Raw genomic sequence first — 15,819 nt, forward strand, 5'->3', positions numbered from 1 at the left:
GAACCCGCCGCGGCCGCTCATCCGCTTCCAGGTCCGCCCGCAGCCGCTGCTTCCACACGTGAGCCCCGCTCCGCTCCGCGCCGCGCCGCCGGGAGCGGGGCTGCGTGCGCCCCGGCCGAGGTGAGGGGCCGGGCCCGGGCGGGGCGGCCGCGGCCCCGGCTGCGGGTGCTGAGGGGCCGCTCGCGGGCTGCGGGCGCCGGCGCGGGGGGCGGCGGCCCGGGGTTGCCGGGGACCGGAGCTGCTGCCCGGCGCTGCGTGTCCGCCGGTGCCGGGGCACCTCGCGGCGCCTCAGCCAGCTCCTCTGTCCGCCTCTGTGGTAATCGGTGCGCCTGCAGCGCCGTGTGTCAGTCATGCAGCGCGTGAAGGTGCCCGTCATGCGGTAGTTGGAAAACTGTGTAGCCAGCAAGAGGAGTAGTACGTGGATTCATTCTTAGGAATTTTTCACTGCTTTTGTTATGGCCGTCGAAATACCAATAAGTACAAACGAGTGGGCTGCCTTCTTGAATGCCCACGCCCTTCAGCAGACGACCCCTGATGCCACAGTTTTTGAACAAGCGCATCAGAAGTCGCTGGTGCTCAACAAGTTTCTTTCTGTTTCGTTTCCAGCAAAAGCATCAAGTCTGCTGGGTTGGGTTATTTTTTGTTCCGACCACCAGAGGGACAGAGTGGTTGAGCATTGGCACAGGCTCCCCAGGGAAGAGCTCACAGCGCCAACCTGCCAGAATGCAGGAGCTGTTTGGACAGCGCTTCCAGGCATATGGTGTGATTCTTGTGTCCTGCACAGAGCCAGGAATTGGACTTTGGGGGTCCTTGTGTGTCCCTTCCAACTCAGGATATTCCATGGTTCTTGAAATTAGTAAAGGAGCACTTAATTCAAATAAGTGCAGTTGTTAGTACAGGCAGCCTTCACATTTGAAATGTATTATTTTTCATGCACATCTATCAGTCACCAAGTTTCTGATTGTGCTTAGTCCCAGCCTGATCTTGATTGAAGCCAAAGGAAATAAATGCAATCTTAGACAGAAGATATTTAAAGTTTTTCTTAATTAGGTGGCTATTTTTACATTCTCATGTAAGCACTCAAGATGCAGTGCTGTGCATCATGAATGCCTGTTCTCCCTTGCTTATTACAGCAGCAGCATATGCTTGGAGTTACTTCCAGCTTGTGTGATCTGTCTTTTCCAAACAGGGTTTCCCTTGGGTCTGCTGTAAGGGTGTAAAAGTAGAAGCATGGCAGTTAAATAGAATGTCATGGTTGTAATGTGCAGCATCATAATTTTATGTAATGCAAGGTTAAGCTAATTCCAACCTCTATCAAAGAAGAGGAGGTGAAATTTTAAGTGCTCACAGGAGGAAAAAATTGGTTTTTTGTATGACTGATCCTTTGACATGTTGAATCATCCTTTGACATGTTGAATCCCTGGGGATTTTTCAATAGATAGTGCATACCTATGAAAATGTACAACATGAGAGAGCATTTTCCAAGTGCTGCCTTCTCCTGACAGTATCAGGTTAAGAGAGCTACTGAAAGTTAGTGCCACTTGCCAGAAGGTATTTAGTTCTGTCATTCTTACTATAATTGTCCTCCCAATTGTCTGCCCAGCTCTACTCAGCACTCATAGAAAGGGAGGAAGTCAGAGTTAAGTGAAAGAGTTCTCTGCAGTTATTCTGTGAGTGTTGTCTGTGGGAACAGATCACATTCTTGACATGAAACTGCTTGAGTTTTGCAACCAATAAGAGTGACCCAGCCGCTAATGAGCTTTTCAGTGAAACATTGAACATCGTGGTTCTGTTTGATACTGGACTTTTCAGTATACTTTTTTTACTTGGCTGTGTGGTCAATAATTACTGTTTTACCCATTTCTTCTCTGTGCAGATATGAATGACTCTTCTTTAGGCTGAACCATGAGTCTTGCATTACACGATCTGCTGGTTTGTTGTCGTCGCCTGGAAAATGAGAAAGCTGTGGAGCGAAGGGTAACAAGTTTTCTTTTGGGCGGTGTACCTCAAATAGCAATGAAGGGAATCATAACCAATTATTCTTCTTGTAATACATTTTCAGAAGGAAATTGAAAATTTCAAGCGACTTCTCCGTGATTCTGAAACAGTTCTCCAGCTGGACCGTAATTCTGATTCTAAACAAGGAAAACAACTCAACTGGGATGCTGTATTTAGGTAGTTTCTTGGTTTTCTTTGTGAATGGTCACAACTTGCTTGAATGGGACATCGTTCTTTTGTTTGTTAGGCCTATTTTAATGCTTATTTTTCTGTATATTGATTTAGACTTTTTGTCAGCTTACAAACAAGTAATTACTTACCTTAGTCTCCAAAGGAAGTAAGGTTAAAATGGGCAAAAGTGCCACACTTATCCCTTACGGAAAACTGCTAGGAAACTCATGAATTGGGTAGATTCTTTTACTTACAAAAATAATAGTTACTTTCTTCTATGGAAAATTATTCTTCACTTCTGATTTTCTATCTGTAGTTCTTAGGTGGATTACAGGTAGCTTTGTTAAAGCTTCTTGTGGTGCTGAATTCCTCAGGACACAGTAGAAGGACTGGGGCATTTTTGTAGAGGCTAATCTTTGGTACAATCTGCTTCAGGTGTACTTTAAGATTGGACTAAGCATGAGTGTGCTAAGTTTACGGCAGCTTCAGCCAGTGTTAAATTTCATGGTAAAAGTTCATGTGAATTATTACTTTTCATTGAATGGGCTCCTGCTTTCCATTATGTTTTTTTTATTTGACAGCGTTGGAGTAGTTTTTGTTTCACAGATATACCAAAAGTTTCATAAAAAGCACTTGATAAATTTTATATGTTGCTTTAGAGACAGTAATGTATTAGGAATACACAGGAGGAATACAAAATGGAGCCCCTAAACTGAATTCAAATAAAAGGCCAGAAAATTTATAGCAATTACAGTGACAAATACAGTGAAAAGTTTAATTTATTCATAGATCTAAAATATAATCCATATATTAACTTTGAATTATAAGGAAATAGGACTTGAAGGCTTTCCCAATAAAAGCAATGATAAATACTTCTTATTATTTTGTTTTATAATGTTGCAGCATAGATAAAAATACTTATTTTTGTAAGTATTTTTACTTTATAAAAGTAAAAGCAATGCTTTTTTTCTAATTGTAAGTTATATGTTTAGCACTGTGCTAAGATTAAAGTAAAGTTTGGTTCCTACTCCAAGTTGCTTCTGGGTTATCTTTAAAACTTGCATCTCCTTCTACAGACTGTTTTCCAGTCATGCTTGGACTGTAGCATATTTCAGTTGGGTTTAGTCTTTGATAATTAGAATTGTGAGAAGAACAGGAGCTGGCATTTCAGCCTAAACCAACATTTTCCTAATTTACTCCAGTCATAAATGAGCAGATCCTTGGTTAATCTCTCTTTTGTTTTTGAAGTGTCTTGCAGAAATATTTCCAGAAAGAACTTAAAAACCTGCAGCTGACAAAACCAAATGCATCTGCTTCAACGCAAACTACAAAACAGAAAAAAATACAAGAAGTTGGAAGCTTGGTCAAATACTTCATCAGATGTGCTAATAAACGTCAGTAATATGTGTTATCATATAGAGATACTGGTTTGGTTTGGTACTTTGCTTTCAACTTTGAATTTTAACTTTGAAGTTACCAATGTAGGATTCATCTTATTTGCTTCCAGATGCTTGCTGTTTAAATATCTTAATGTGAATATGTCACTTGATCTCCTTGTCTGTCCTTTTTGATGTTCACAGTGCCTTTTTTTAATTACCCATGTGTCTATAACTGATATATCCTCCCACTGGTAATTTATATTTTAGAAACAGTTTAAGAAAATATTTCCTCATAGAACTGTTTCAGAACTGTAAGTTTGGGGGGTTTTGTTGTTTGGTTTTTTTTTTTTTAATTAGGTTTACAACATTTACAAACAATTAATTACATATTTATTTGGTAGAATTTGGGTTAATTAAATAATCTCCTGTTGTTTCTTCATACAGGAGGACCCAGACTGAAATGTCAGGAACTTCTGATTTATGTAGTGGAAATTATAAGAGATCCAATAAGTTGTGCTGCTTATGGTTCTGACTGTAGTAGTATACTCCTAAAGGATATCCTGTCAGTAAGGAAATACTGGTGTGAGATATCCCAGCAGCAATGGTCAGGTAACAATTTGAGCCTACTTAGAAATATGTTTTCCTTTTGTAGAAGCGTGTTTTAGATGCATTTTAATTTGTTTGACATCCAGTTGTGTGAGGTAGTGCACAAAATATGGAGTAAAGCAGTGTCAGCCTCTAAGGGCTTACACTTGAAGTAAATAAAGCAAGAAAGATTAGGAATTGATTTTTTTTTTCTTTCTGGGTACTGTTTGTCTATTCTTGCTTAAACATAAGCACTTCTGTACAGTCAGGTCACAGGCATGGAGAGCCAGTGGGTTGCTGTGTGGTGGTTAGTTTCTTTGGGAACATGGAAGTTAGCTGAGTCTGTGCATGGGCAAAACTGGGAAGTGTGGCAGAAGAAATGTTGACATTAGATCATAAGGAGCACAGTGGAATTTAGTTACTGAGGTGAGGCAGGGCTGAAGACCATAAATCTAGAGGAAGTCAGACTTTAATCCAGTAAGTGAAACAAGTTGCTTTTTTTTTAAAGGGGGGGTATATCATCTTTGTAAAGGTTACTATAACCTTTCCCACCTTAATGCTTGCTTGTAACTCTTGGGATACATTAGAGAAGTCAGCTTTTTTATTTATAAAATCAGAGATCTGTTGCTGTTGAAAGTAAGAACATGGATTCCAGCTGTTGACCACAGAGTGGTGGTCTCTGTATCTTTAATGCAATATTTTGTGTCAGTATTTTCTAATGTAATCCTCTGTAATGTATATGTTTATACTTATCTGCTTTTTTTTTTTAATACATTTGCAGAGTTGCTGACCCGGTATGGCCATTTATACCTCAAACCTTCTGGGAGCATTAATAGAGTCTTAGTGGCTAGGATAATTCACACACTTACAAGAGGGTACTGCTTCCAAACTGATGGGTTGTGTTCTGACATGCTTGTCTTCTTTTCAAAAGCAATGCAGTCTGCAAGGTATGTTGCAAGTGCTCCTTTTGTATGCTAGAAAATAACTTATATTAAGTACTTGGGATTAGAATTGAGTAATAACAGGTAATACTTTTTCAGATATATTTTCTTCTGCCTTTGAATGTCAATTAAGGAACTTCTCTAAAATACTAATGACTTCTGCATTTGTTAAACAAATACTATTCTGAATGTTGTTACTTGCTAGTATTTGCATTTAAACAATACTTATGAAAATAAATAGGGTTATTTCTCTTGGAAGTTTGAGTGTTAGGTTTGTGTTACAGGCAGGAGAAGAATACTGCAGGCCTGGATCATATTGTTGGCGCAATGAATATCTTCTGCAACAAGTTTGCTGACAACTGTCGCATACAGATTTGCAAAGTAGGGGAAGAAATTTTGCCTACGGTGCTTTACATATGGACTCAGTATAGACCAAAGGATTCCCTGAAAGAATCAATAATTGAGTTATTTCATCTCCAAGTTCATATTCATCATCCAAAGGGTGCAAAAACTCAGGGAAGAGGTACAATGAAAAGCTTAATTTATTTTTTTTTATTGCTGCATGTGGTTGTTTAAATTATTGTGCCAACTCTGAATTTTGATCCTGAGTCTTGGAGACATTAATGGTAGTGATGATTATTTGTCAGTAGTTTTATGCTGTGCGTTAATACTGAGTGAAAGTGAAAAGGAGTTTTCAAATTGTATCCACTAAGACCATATTAATTGTGTTAAGTCCTTTAAAGGTTGGGGCATCTTTTAATCAAAAGGCACTTTTAATTGCTAAATGAAAATACAAAGTCTTTGGTGAAAGGAAATAATAATTTAGATTTGGTTTTGGTTGCCACATGTATTGGTGTCTTACTAGATCTATTTAAACACAAAAATAATAACTGTTAATTGAGTCTGACTTACACTATAAAACTGGTCAGAGAATATAACTCTGTAATTATGTTTGTCATGGTCTATTTTAGTTCTAGCATAGTTTTTTTTTTATACTTTGTACAAATCTATCCATTACCTTTAATTGTATTCTTTCCGGTTAGATGAGGAATTGTTTATTAGAAACTTAATTCCTACCCTAATTACTTCTGTATGCTGATTAAGTTCTCTCCTAACTTTTCCCCTTTTTTCTACTTTATTTGTTCTAAAGTATAGAGTTTGCTTTTCAGGCCTGCACTTGCTGAGCTTTGTTTGCCCTACTCAGATTTTGTCTGTGTTTTGCATTGTCTAGGTTGGTTTATGTACTGTATCAAATGGGTGATACATGCTATCTTTTAATTGTTTTTGCATGTACAGGTGCATATAACTCAACAAAGTGGCAAAGCATCTTACATAACCTGTATGATCTGTTGGTGAATGAAATAAATCTCATCAGTAGCAGAGGGAAGTATTCTTCAGGCTCACGTAATGTTGCTGTGAAGGAAAATTTAATTGAGTTAATGGCTGATATTTGTCATCAGGTAACATTTTTATTTGAATACATGATTGGCTGTACTGAGCTGTATGTTTTGCTAAAGTATTCATACCTTTTGTCTGTGATCTGCCGTGTTTTGTTAATTCTGTACAGTTTAGAAGTGTATTATACTGTATTTCACTTGTGTTTCTTGTTAGGCTGTAAGTATTTCAGTTTTCTTGTAAATACTGCTGCTTTTTTTTTTCTTAATTTGCATACTTCTTAATTTTTCTTTATGAAAGGTTTTTACAGAGGATACCAAAGTCCTTGAAATTACCCAGTCATATGCTGTTTCACAAAGAGAGCCCAGTGAGGACACAGCGCCAAACAAGCGCAGGAGGATTGAGCTTGGCTGGGGAGTCATTCGAGACAACTTGCAGAGATCCCAGAAGGATTTTGATGTCATACCTTGGTAATAACATCTTTACATGAAAAAAGTATCACTCCACACATCTTTTTACATTTAACGTTCTCCTGAATATGTTGTGCATTTAAGTTGGGTGCCTGGACATGCTGTGATTATATATCTAAGCAATGAACTTAGATTGTCAGAGCATTTGGAAAGTTGCTCTAAGCTGACAGTGTCATAGTACAGTAAACATTAAGAGTTTGGCCATTTTGAACTAGTTCACACAGGTTTTTTTCTGTAATATCTGTTCTGAAAACTGTTCCAAGGCCTGGCTTCTTACCTGGGACCTTGGTTGAGGGGTATTTTGTTTGCCATGAGGGACCTCTAAACTGTAGGAAACTGTTAGTGGTAGTGAGGCTGGATGAGCAGTCTTCACAGGGGAAAATGGTAGAAATACTGGGTCTTTAACTTTTGATAGTAAACAAATCGGCTCAGTACTGTGAAATGTAAATGGGAAATGGCAATTGAAGAAGGCTTTGTTTGTTTGTTTGTTAATTTAATTCTGAAAGTGCAAATTTCTGTATGTTTGGTATTAATTGCTTCACTTTGTGTTTTCAAGGTTACAGATTACAAGTCAGCTAATATCCAAGTATCCCATGAGTATTCCTAGCAGCGAGCTGCCTGCCTTACTCAATGTCCTTCACCAGTTACTGCCTCAGCAGCGCCGAGGAGAAAGGACCCCGTACGTGCTGAAGTGTCTCACAGAGGTGGCTTTGTGTCAAAACCAGAAAACCGATTTGAAAAGCACCCACAAGCTGGAGCTCCAGAGAACCTGGGCAAAGATCTGGACTCTTACCATTCGCAGTGTTAGCCTTCAGCAAATTGAAGTGGAGAGCTTTGGGCTGCTTGGAGCTATGATTCAAGGGAACCTTGTTGGAACAGATAAAGAGCTCTGGAAGATATTTTCAGGATCTGCGTGCAAACCTTCAAGGTAAAATGGAATCAAGGATAGTGACATTCCTCTTTACTGTGTTACTCAATATTATTGTTGTTGTGACTGTATTTCTGTTTAAGAACTGCACACATTTGTGTTCTAAGTATTTGAAATTATCATAAATACGTAAAAAGACGGAAAGCCGAGGCAGAAGAGGCAATCATCTTCACGTATATAATATACTAAAATTTAAAATGGATAAAAAATTTGAAGATCTCACAGACAAATGCTGATTTTTTTGAATTTAAGAAGCTTGTTTTCTTCTGATTTTTTTGTTCTGAAATAAGTACTCTGACACAATCTGTAAGATAGGTAGGAAATGTCTGTAATAGCCAAGAAAAATGAAAATGCAAAGATTTTAATGAAGGAGTTGACCAGTATGCATACTTTTTAACTTGCTTATGTACTTGATGCTTCCTGTGCTTGCAGAAATACTCACTTTGCTTTAGAGTGCTAATCAACAAATACCGCGTGGTTTCTCACAGATCCCCTCTTCCATTTTTATTGCAGTTCTGCTGTATGTTGTTTGTCATTAGTGATGTCTGCCTATTCCGTGCCAGAAAATTTGGACATAGGAATGGAGCAGAATAGTTCTGAAAGAAATCTGGGTTCTGTGTTAAAGGAGGCAATAATGAAATGGCTTCTGTCCAGCTATTTGGAGGAAGAAATAGAAGAATGTGCAGAGTTGCCTCCTGTGCTCCTCAGGTAAAGTTTTTGTCGCATAATTTTATGCCACAAAATGTAAGCTCATGCTGTAACACAAAAAATCCTGCAGGGAAAAACATATTATATTATTGCAGAATTCTGTTATATTAAAGCTTAAGCAGAGACTGTAGGGCTTTTCAGCTTCCTGTAGAATGTCATTCTAGGGATATAATTTGTTTATCTGTCCATATCATGGCAGATATGTGACCTATGCATTAGAAATCTTCAGTGAAAACTTAAATTTCATTGAAGATACCCTGTTAATCTGGTCAATGTTTGTGTGTGCTTCAGGAATCCCAAGAGCTTGTCTGATTGCAAGAAAATATGTAAACATTTTCTTTCTTACAGTGATTTTCCTCATCTTGTATTACAAAAAATTCTTGTGAGCCTTACAATGAAGAACTGCAGAGCCTCCATGATCTTTTTCCAAAATGATGCTAAATGGTATGTTTTTAAATTAATTATTATAGGTACTTAAGCTAGGAATGGTGCTGCATCTTTCATCAGCGCTTTGGACTATATCCAGTTTCCTCTTAATAAGATTAAAATGTGTGTAACTTGTTCTGATACAAGATAAGACTTACGTACTAGAAGTTAAAAATACTAGTTTCAGGGGCTTTGTGGATTTCTGCTTCAGCTGTGTCAAGTAGGCTGAGGTCAGGGACCCTAACACAAAGCAGACTCCATAACTGCAGGAGAAGGTATGATCTGTGTGCAAGCTTCATGTTTCCTTACACTTCAGTTAGAGCTGGAATGGTATTGTCCATTCCACAGTGAAAGTAATGTCAGAAAGTAAAAGTCAACCAGGGTTTGCAAGCACAAAAAGATAAAACATTTTATTTTGCTTTTGTATGTTTTCTGTATATTTAAATAATAGTATTTCAGACTTGTAAGCTATATACTGGCTGCTAAAGTAAAAACTGTGTCTCTTCTTCAAGTGAGCAACATGTGCAAGAGAAAGAAGAAAATAATTTTTCTGATGTTGAAGAGCTGTACCTGCAGACTACATTTGATGAAATGGATATTTTCACTAACTTTGGAGTAAATGTTGCAGATAAAAATGTGACTGGTTCAAGACTTGCCATCAACCAAAATCTTAGGGAAACACTGGAGAGCTGCCTTTTAGCAATGTCAGAAAAACTTTTAAGCAGTTGCGGTCCTAAGGTAAGTTAGAAATTGTTGTTACATCCTTACATTTGTGCTCCCAAACAATCTTATTTTCAAGGCAAAGTGTATGGATTTTGTGGTGATGAACTGCTGGTATTTATACTGTGTATTTGATTTAGTCTAAGGTTGTTGCTGCTGAGCACCTTGTCCGATGTGTCAGTCTCTTGGCTGGTGTTCTGGGCTGCTACTGCTACACTGGTATTTTTAAAGAGGAGGATGCCTGTAAGTCATCGTTGTTCCAGAATGCTAAGGTAAGCAGTAATGCATTTGGGACCTATTAAAAATTAATTAAAGCATTGAATATAAATGAATTAATAAAATTCTGTTTGTATTGACACCTTTTCAAAGCACAGGTATCTCCTCAGAAAAAGGCATCTTAGAGAAGTTTAAATATGTTTCTGCTGCTGAAAGAGAGGAGTCACTGAAATTCTGTCAGTGCACCAGCTCATGAATTTTGCAATGAAGATTATTCTAAATATTGATACATTTCTGAGTCACACCTTTTGAAAAATGGAAGTCATGAACATGTAGACAAAGGACTATTTAGAGGATAACAAATCCTTTCATTTTTTGGTCTTTTATTCAGGAATTTAAGATGATGTGATGGTTCACACCAGTATGAAGACTGCTATTGCTATTATTTTTATTACTAGTACTACCTGAGGTGATTCTTTGCTTAAATACAGAAACTCAAAACTTACGCTTTATGGAGATGTGCTGTATTTTTCTTTTGTGATGAAAATATAAAGTGTTTCAAGCATGCCTAAGCCATTATTTTGTCACTACTTGAGCAAAATGAGCACAGCAAAAATCACAGGAAATAAAAGTGGATTCATTGATGCACACCATGAATATCAAAGCTGTATGAATGAGAATGTATAAATGAGAACCATTTCCTTTTGTGAAAATGTGTGTACTGTGTAGTGCCAGTGTATAAGGGCATGTCACTGAGGTTTTCTAACCATGTTGTATTTTTACTAGTCTCTCATTCATTATGCTGGGGAAAGCATTTCGCAATCTAAAAACAAACTAAATGAAGATACCCAAATCAACACACTGAGGACCTTGATAATGCAGTGTACAAGATGTTTGTGCAATTGTACCAAGGTAAAGTTTATAAAAGAGTTTAAATTTCTTTCTTCATTAATGAGATCAGGAAATTGAGAATATCATGCCTTTAATTCCTGAAAAAAAATTAATTAATCTATCTGTACCTCTTGCTTCCTTACAGAACAGTGCTAATAAGATGCTGTCTAATATATTCCTGCGTTTGTTAACATCAAAATTTATGGATGACCTGATAGATATTTGCAAGAATCTGGTAAGTACATTCTGTCTGTTTCTGAATGCAGTGCTCAGCATAGTAATCTGGAGGCAAATCAAACAAGATACATATTACTGAAAAAAATAAATTGAAATACATTGAGTTTTGTATAGAATTCTTAAATTGAAACATTTCTGTTTAGCATTTGAACACAGGCTTAGGGTAAAAAGAAGAGCAGATAGATAACATCTGATCAAGGTTAGCATTGCAGCTCACATTAAAAAACAAAATTATGCTGTTTTTCATGTTTTTAATACTTTCTTGCAAAAGAAGTATATACAAAAGAATTCTACACCACTAGACAATTAACATTTATGCACTTGTAAAGGAGCAGGGTTTTTTGTGTTTATCATGTGGGTATTAAATCTTACTGTAAATAACTCCTTTCCCAGTGGGAAAAGTGGAAGTGTGGCACATCACTGCACAATTCTTAAAATTTCTCTTCGGCTCATGGTGCTGTAGTCAGGTCTAGGTAGGCAAATTCCTGTTTTTCAGATGAGGAAGAGGTGAGGGTTTGGCCGTGTGTTAACTTGTCATCTGGTAGGGAAAGTAGTAATTAGTTTGCCCTCAGAAAGTCACATACCTCCTTTATGAACCATGGTGAGAAGTTTTTGAGTCTTATGGAAAGAACTGTTTTCTCAAAACTATCACTGTCCTTGGCAGAATCTGGAATGCAGAGATCAGTATCTGTCTGAGCAAGCTTCTGTCCTAGAGAGAATATTTCAGACAATGTATAGAAAACAGGTTTATCACAAAGGATGAAATTCATCAATTCTGTGTCACCCTTACTGTCTTCACGTGCTCTAATTCATTGGAAAACTGCAGTGTCTGTCCTTGTGCTATGTCTGTGATGTTTCTTCTGTCCCTAAAAAACAACTTTAAAAGGCTGTGGTGTTTTTGTCAGATGACAATTACTGGAAAGCCAAGTGTACTGGGAGAAGTGGATCTCAGGAGTGATCCTGAGGAGAGTATAATGGAAATAGATAACCAGGCATCTGATGGTTTGTTTGATGATCATTCAGTGACTGACATCAGTGATACAAATGAATCTGGTGACATGCAAACTGTAACAGGCAAGTCTTTTCTACCTCCAAACTGCTTCCAAAAGCTTGTTTTTGCAATTATCTCTTTGCTTGAAACTTACTAAGGTACAAAATTGTGCTGCATTATTAATAGTTGAAGTTGGTAGTGGTTGAACCAGGTACTTTCTAAGCGGTAATAATTTTCATCAGTGCTTTAAAGATATTAATGAAGTGTTCAAGCTCATTTAGGAAGGAGCCCTTTATTTTTAATTTTATAAGTCAAATAAGGCAAGAAGAGACACTAACTTTTTCAGAGTCAGACAGAAGTTTTGGCATAGAAAAGACTAGAAAATGTGTCTACAGAATGCTTACCTCTCATTAGATTGTGCTTCATTATCTTAGAAATTGTCCTATTTAACTTTTCTCCTTTCCTGATCAATAATTCTTGACACTATATCTGGACCTTCAGAGGGACAGAAGCATAAATCTGTCTGTTTATTCCTGTTAGGAGCTACAAGTGCTGATGTTACCTTTTGTTTTAAATTCTTACTTAAAATGCCCTAGCTGCTCAATAACAAATGAACATAAAGGTTGCTCTTACTCTATCTTTTTTGAGAACTTATATTAGTTTTGCAAAGACTTAAAATGTTACCACCTCTTCTATTGTCTTTGGAGAAGCATTTCTTACATGAAGATCTTACTTCCAGGTGCTTTGAGCCCATTAGCTGAAGAACAGTTGACAAAGCAGGATTTACTTCTACTTGAAATTGTGAGGTTCTTATGTATTTGTGTAACTACAGTCCGAGTTCAGACACTGAGCTTCCGAGCCTGTGATATTCGCAGGAGGCTGTTAATGCTGACTGAAGGCAGTGTCTTTGACAGCACTAAGCCGCTGCATCTGCACATGGTGAGTATGAGGGGTTTTTACAGCAGATCCACTTCTGTAATTGTACTGTTACTAAATTTGCATAGTCTTCCCGATTGCACATTGTCTTTCTCCTGTCATCAGTCCCCTGGGAAGACTGAAAACGGCTACATTTGGTGTTAGAACTGTGTTGTAGTCAGAAAACAGCAGTTCGAATTTGTAAGCTAGAAAATGAAGAGTTGAGAAAAACATGTATCTTGCCTTTATAATTAATTATTTGTTAAAGAACTAGATATAGTCTCTGCAGTAGAATAATATCTGTGGCTTAGTTTACAAAGCCACATTTTTTTTACTGCCAGAACTAAGAGTTTGATGATCTGTATTACTGTGTGATGGTGTTTGCATGAAAAGATGACCAGTCTTAACATGCAATTGCTGATGATAGGTGTCTTCCTGCATGGCTTTGTGTAAGGCTTAACAAAAAAGTTCATAATTTTTCCTTTTTACTACTTATTCTTCCAAGTGCTCTTCATCATTTTAGTTTTGTTTGGGCTTTTTATTCCATTTGGGTTTTTTATTCCACAGTACTTGATCCTGTTAAAGGAGCTCCCAACTGAAGAACACCTCTTGCCTGCAGTCGATGTTGATATGCTTCTTAAGCCTCTTTCGTAAGAAAGAAACTATTCAGCACGTTTTACATCTATTTCAGGGGATTTGGTGGCTTTTTCAACATGTTTTTTCTTTCTTTCTTTACAGTGCTGTGTGTTCTTTGTATCGTCGAGATCAAGAAGTTTGTAAAGTAATCCTAAATAATTTGCTCCCTATAGCAGCAGGGTTGGCCCAGTTCAATGAACCTGCTGAAGAGGCAGGGGATGCCAAAGGACAGTTTTTGACAGTTGTTGGAGCCTTCTGGTATGTTATTTAATGCAGGAGTCTGTGGAACGTAAAATTTTTGATTTTTAGTTTTATCTTTGCTATAATTAAGAAGACTGTAGTGCTCTTGTGTGTCTTGCTTGAGTTTTTTTGGGGGGTTTTTTGGCTTGTTTTTGTGTACTGTGGAATCTTTATGCAACATTTAACTTCTCAGATTTTTGTGTGTCATTCTGTATTTGTGGCAAAAAATTAAGCCTTAAGGTAGTACCAGAATAATAAACACTACACTGCTGTATTTAAACAAAACTGATTATGTGCTGAATTGCATCAGTAATTATGACAAGGACTGAATTCCAGCAACCCAAAAAGGATATCGTCTGCAATTACCAATAAAAATGTCAAATCCTCCCAAACATGCCCATGGAGCACAAAAGAGTCAACTGTGCGCAGCAGAAACTTGCTAGACTGTTTCTTAAAGTTGTGGACAATTTTTTCCATTAATTGAGTATTCCTTGTTTTAGGCATTTATCTCAAGGAGGGAAATGCACGGCATCAGTAAGAGTGGCTCTTTTAAAATGCATGAAAACCCTGCTTGAGGTAATCCCAGATTTTCTGGCATTCATTAGCATACCAAATACTTATTTAAGATGTACTTAAAAACAGTGTCTAAATATCTTTTGCATATTGCCGTGTATCTTCTGTACATTTTGAATCACAATATTCATTTTCTTCAGGTTGATCCTCATTGCAAGTGGGCAATCCTTAATGTGAAAAATGAAGATCTCCCCGTGAGTGATGCTTTCCCACATTTCCTTGCAGACAGTCACCATCAAGTTCGCATTCTTGCTGCAAAGTCAATTACCAGGTGATAATGTAGATATTTTATCTGTAAGAATAATGCTTAATTTAACTTAATTGGATGTCACTTCTGCTACTGTATAGCTGCTCTCTTTGATGCTTCTGGAACTGCAATTTTGTCAGAATATAAAAGCCTATCAAATTTTGTTGAAGTGCTCTAACTTTGCATTTCAATTATTCTGTGATGTGAGAGATCAATATATAGAGAGAAACTGCTCTATGAGAAAATAAAGAAAAATCGATATAAGGCAATTAAGACAAAAATAATTATATTCAGAAAATCATAGTCTTATTGGTATGCACGACATACAGTAATTCTGTGGTATTATGCTTATAATTACTTTTTTTTTTTTTTAAGTTTGTTTCAAGATGTGAAACAGAGAGATTCTTCTGGAATGTCAAGACCTCTTCCCCTGAAGCTCCAGCAAAAGGCTTTTGAGAATGCATACCTCAGAGTTCAAGAAGGAATGAGCAATCTGGTACCAATATCTAGTCATTAGTTTTGCCTAGTTTTGATCTTTTGATAAGATTACCTTTAACATGATCATGTTTAGTTTTCTGAGAATATTAATTCTTCTGGACTTCTGGTAATCTGAGCTCATGAAACAAAGTGATAGTCAGGAAATTCCTTTCGTATCCAGTCACTCACAGTTTTGCCTACATTAGAAGTTTGTAAACTTGTAAAATGTGTGTTTCAGATTGCTCTTTATCATACTATTTGTTGTTGGCAGGTTCAGTGCTGTAACACTTAGGAATCATAGAAAAATGTAGCCTCAATAATGTACAAAACATACAAATAACGAATAAGGAGCAGTGTAAATTACACTGTGTTTACACAGTATTAAACCAGATTTGTAAATTTCAGAAAGATCATGTTTCCAGTGGTGTTAGAGCAGTGGTTTTCAAAACTGAGATTTGCTTCAAAATTTGAGCTATTCAGAAGAAGCTTGAAGTGAAGGAAAAGTTACACTTCAGTGCAGTGACTGGAAACACAATAGTGTGATGTAGTACTGTAGAATTTCTTAATTTTTCTTTTAGTGTTTTTCACTTTTCCTCCTTCCTTGCTACCATGTTAAGTCATCTACTTCATCTACATTTTCCCTTTTTTTCTGTCATGCTGTTACCTACGTGCACG

At 37.2% G+C, this 15,819-nt stretch overlaps 1 protein-coding gene across 1 annotated transcript in view; it reads left to right on the plus strand.

The window, feature by feature from the left end:
- The first annotated feature begins 5 nt into the window (after positions 1-5).
- The window catches only part of ATM (ATM serine/threonine kinase), a 57,696-nt gene continuing 41,882 nt past the window's right edge, over positions 6-15,819 (plus strand). Inside the window, exons 1-23 of the mRNA XM_038155778.1 lie at positions 6-120; positions 1,877-1,977; positions 2,063-2,175; positions 3,418-3,563; positions 3,993-4,157; positions 4,915-5,080; positions 5,359-5,597; positions 6,371-6,534; positions 6,770-6,939; positions 7,496-7,867; positions 8,381-8,575; positions 8,924-9,019; positions 9,514-9,739; positions 9,862-9,993; positions 10,724-10,849; positions 10,974-11,063; positions 11,971-12,139; positions 12,796-12,995; positions 13,539-13,621; positions 13,710-13,865; positions 14,348-14,423; positions 14,561-14,691; positions 15,043-15,163. Of these exons, the coding sequence (XP_038011706.1) occupies positions 1,906-1,977; positions 2,063-2,175; positions 3,418-3,563; positions 3,993-4,157; positions 4,915-5,080; positions 5,359-5,597; positions 6,371-6,534; positions 6,770-6,939; positions 7,496-7,867; positions 8,381-8,575; positions 8,924-9,019; positions 9,514-9,739; positions 9,862-9,993; positions 10,724-10,849; positions 10,974-11,063; positions 11,971-12,139; positions 12,796-12,995; positions 13,539-13,621; positions 13,710-13,865; positions 14,348-14,423; positions 14,561-14,691; positions 15,043-15,163 (3,408 nt within the window). The 5' untranslated portion in view covers positions 6-120; positions 1,877-1,905. The remainder of the gene's footprint in view (positions 121-1,876; positions 1,978-2,062; positions 2,176-3,417; positions 3,564-3,992; positions 4,158-4,914; positions 5,081-5,358; positions 5,598-6,370; positions 6,535-6,769; positions 6,940-7,495; positions 7,868-8,380; positions 8,576-8,923; positions 9,020-9,513; positions 9,740-9,861; positions 9,994-10,723; positions 10,850-10,973; positions 11,064-11,970; positions 12,140-12,795; positions 12,996-13,538; positions 13,622-13,709; positions 13,866-14,347; positions 14,424-14,560; positions 14,692-15,042; positions 15,164-15,819) is intronic.

This window comes from Motacilla alba, chromosome 1 (assembly GCF_015832195.1).
Source record: "Motacilla alba alba isolate MOTALB_02 chromosome 1, Motacilla_alba_V1.0_pri, whole genome shotgun sequence".
NCBI classification, from domain to species: Eukaryota; Metazoa; Chordata; class Aves; order Passeriformes; family Motacillidae; genus Motacilla; species Motacilla alba.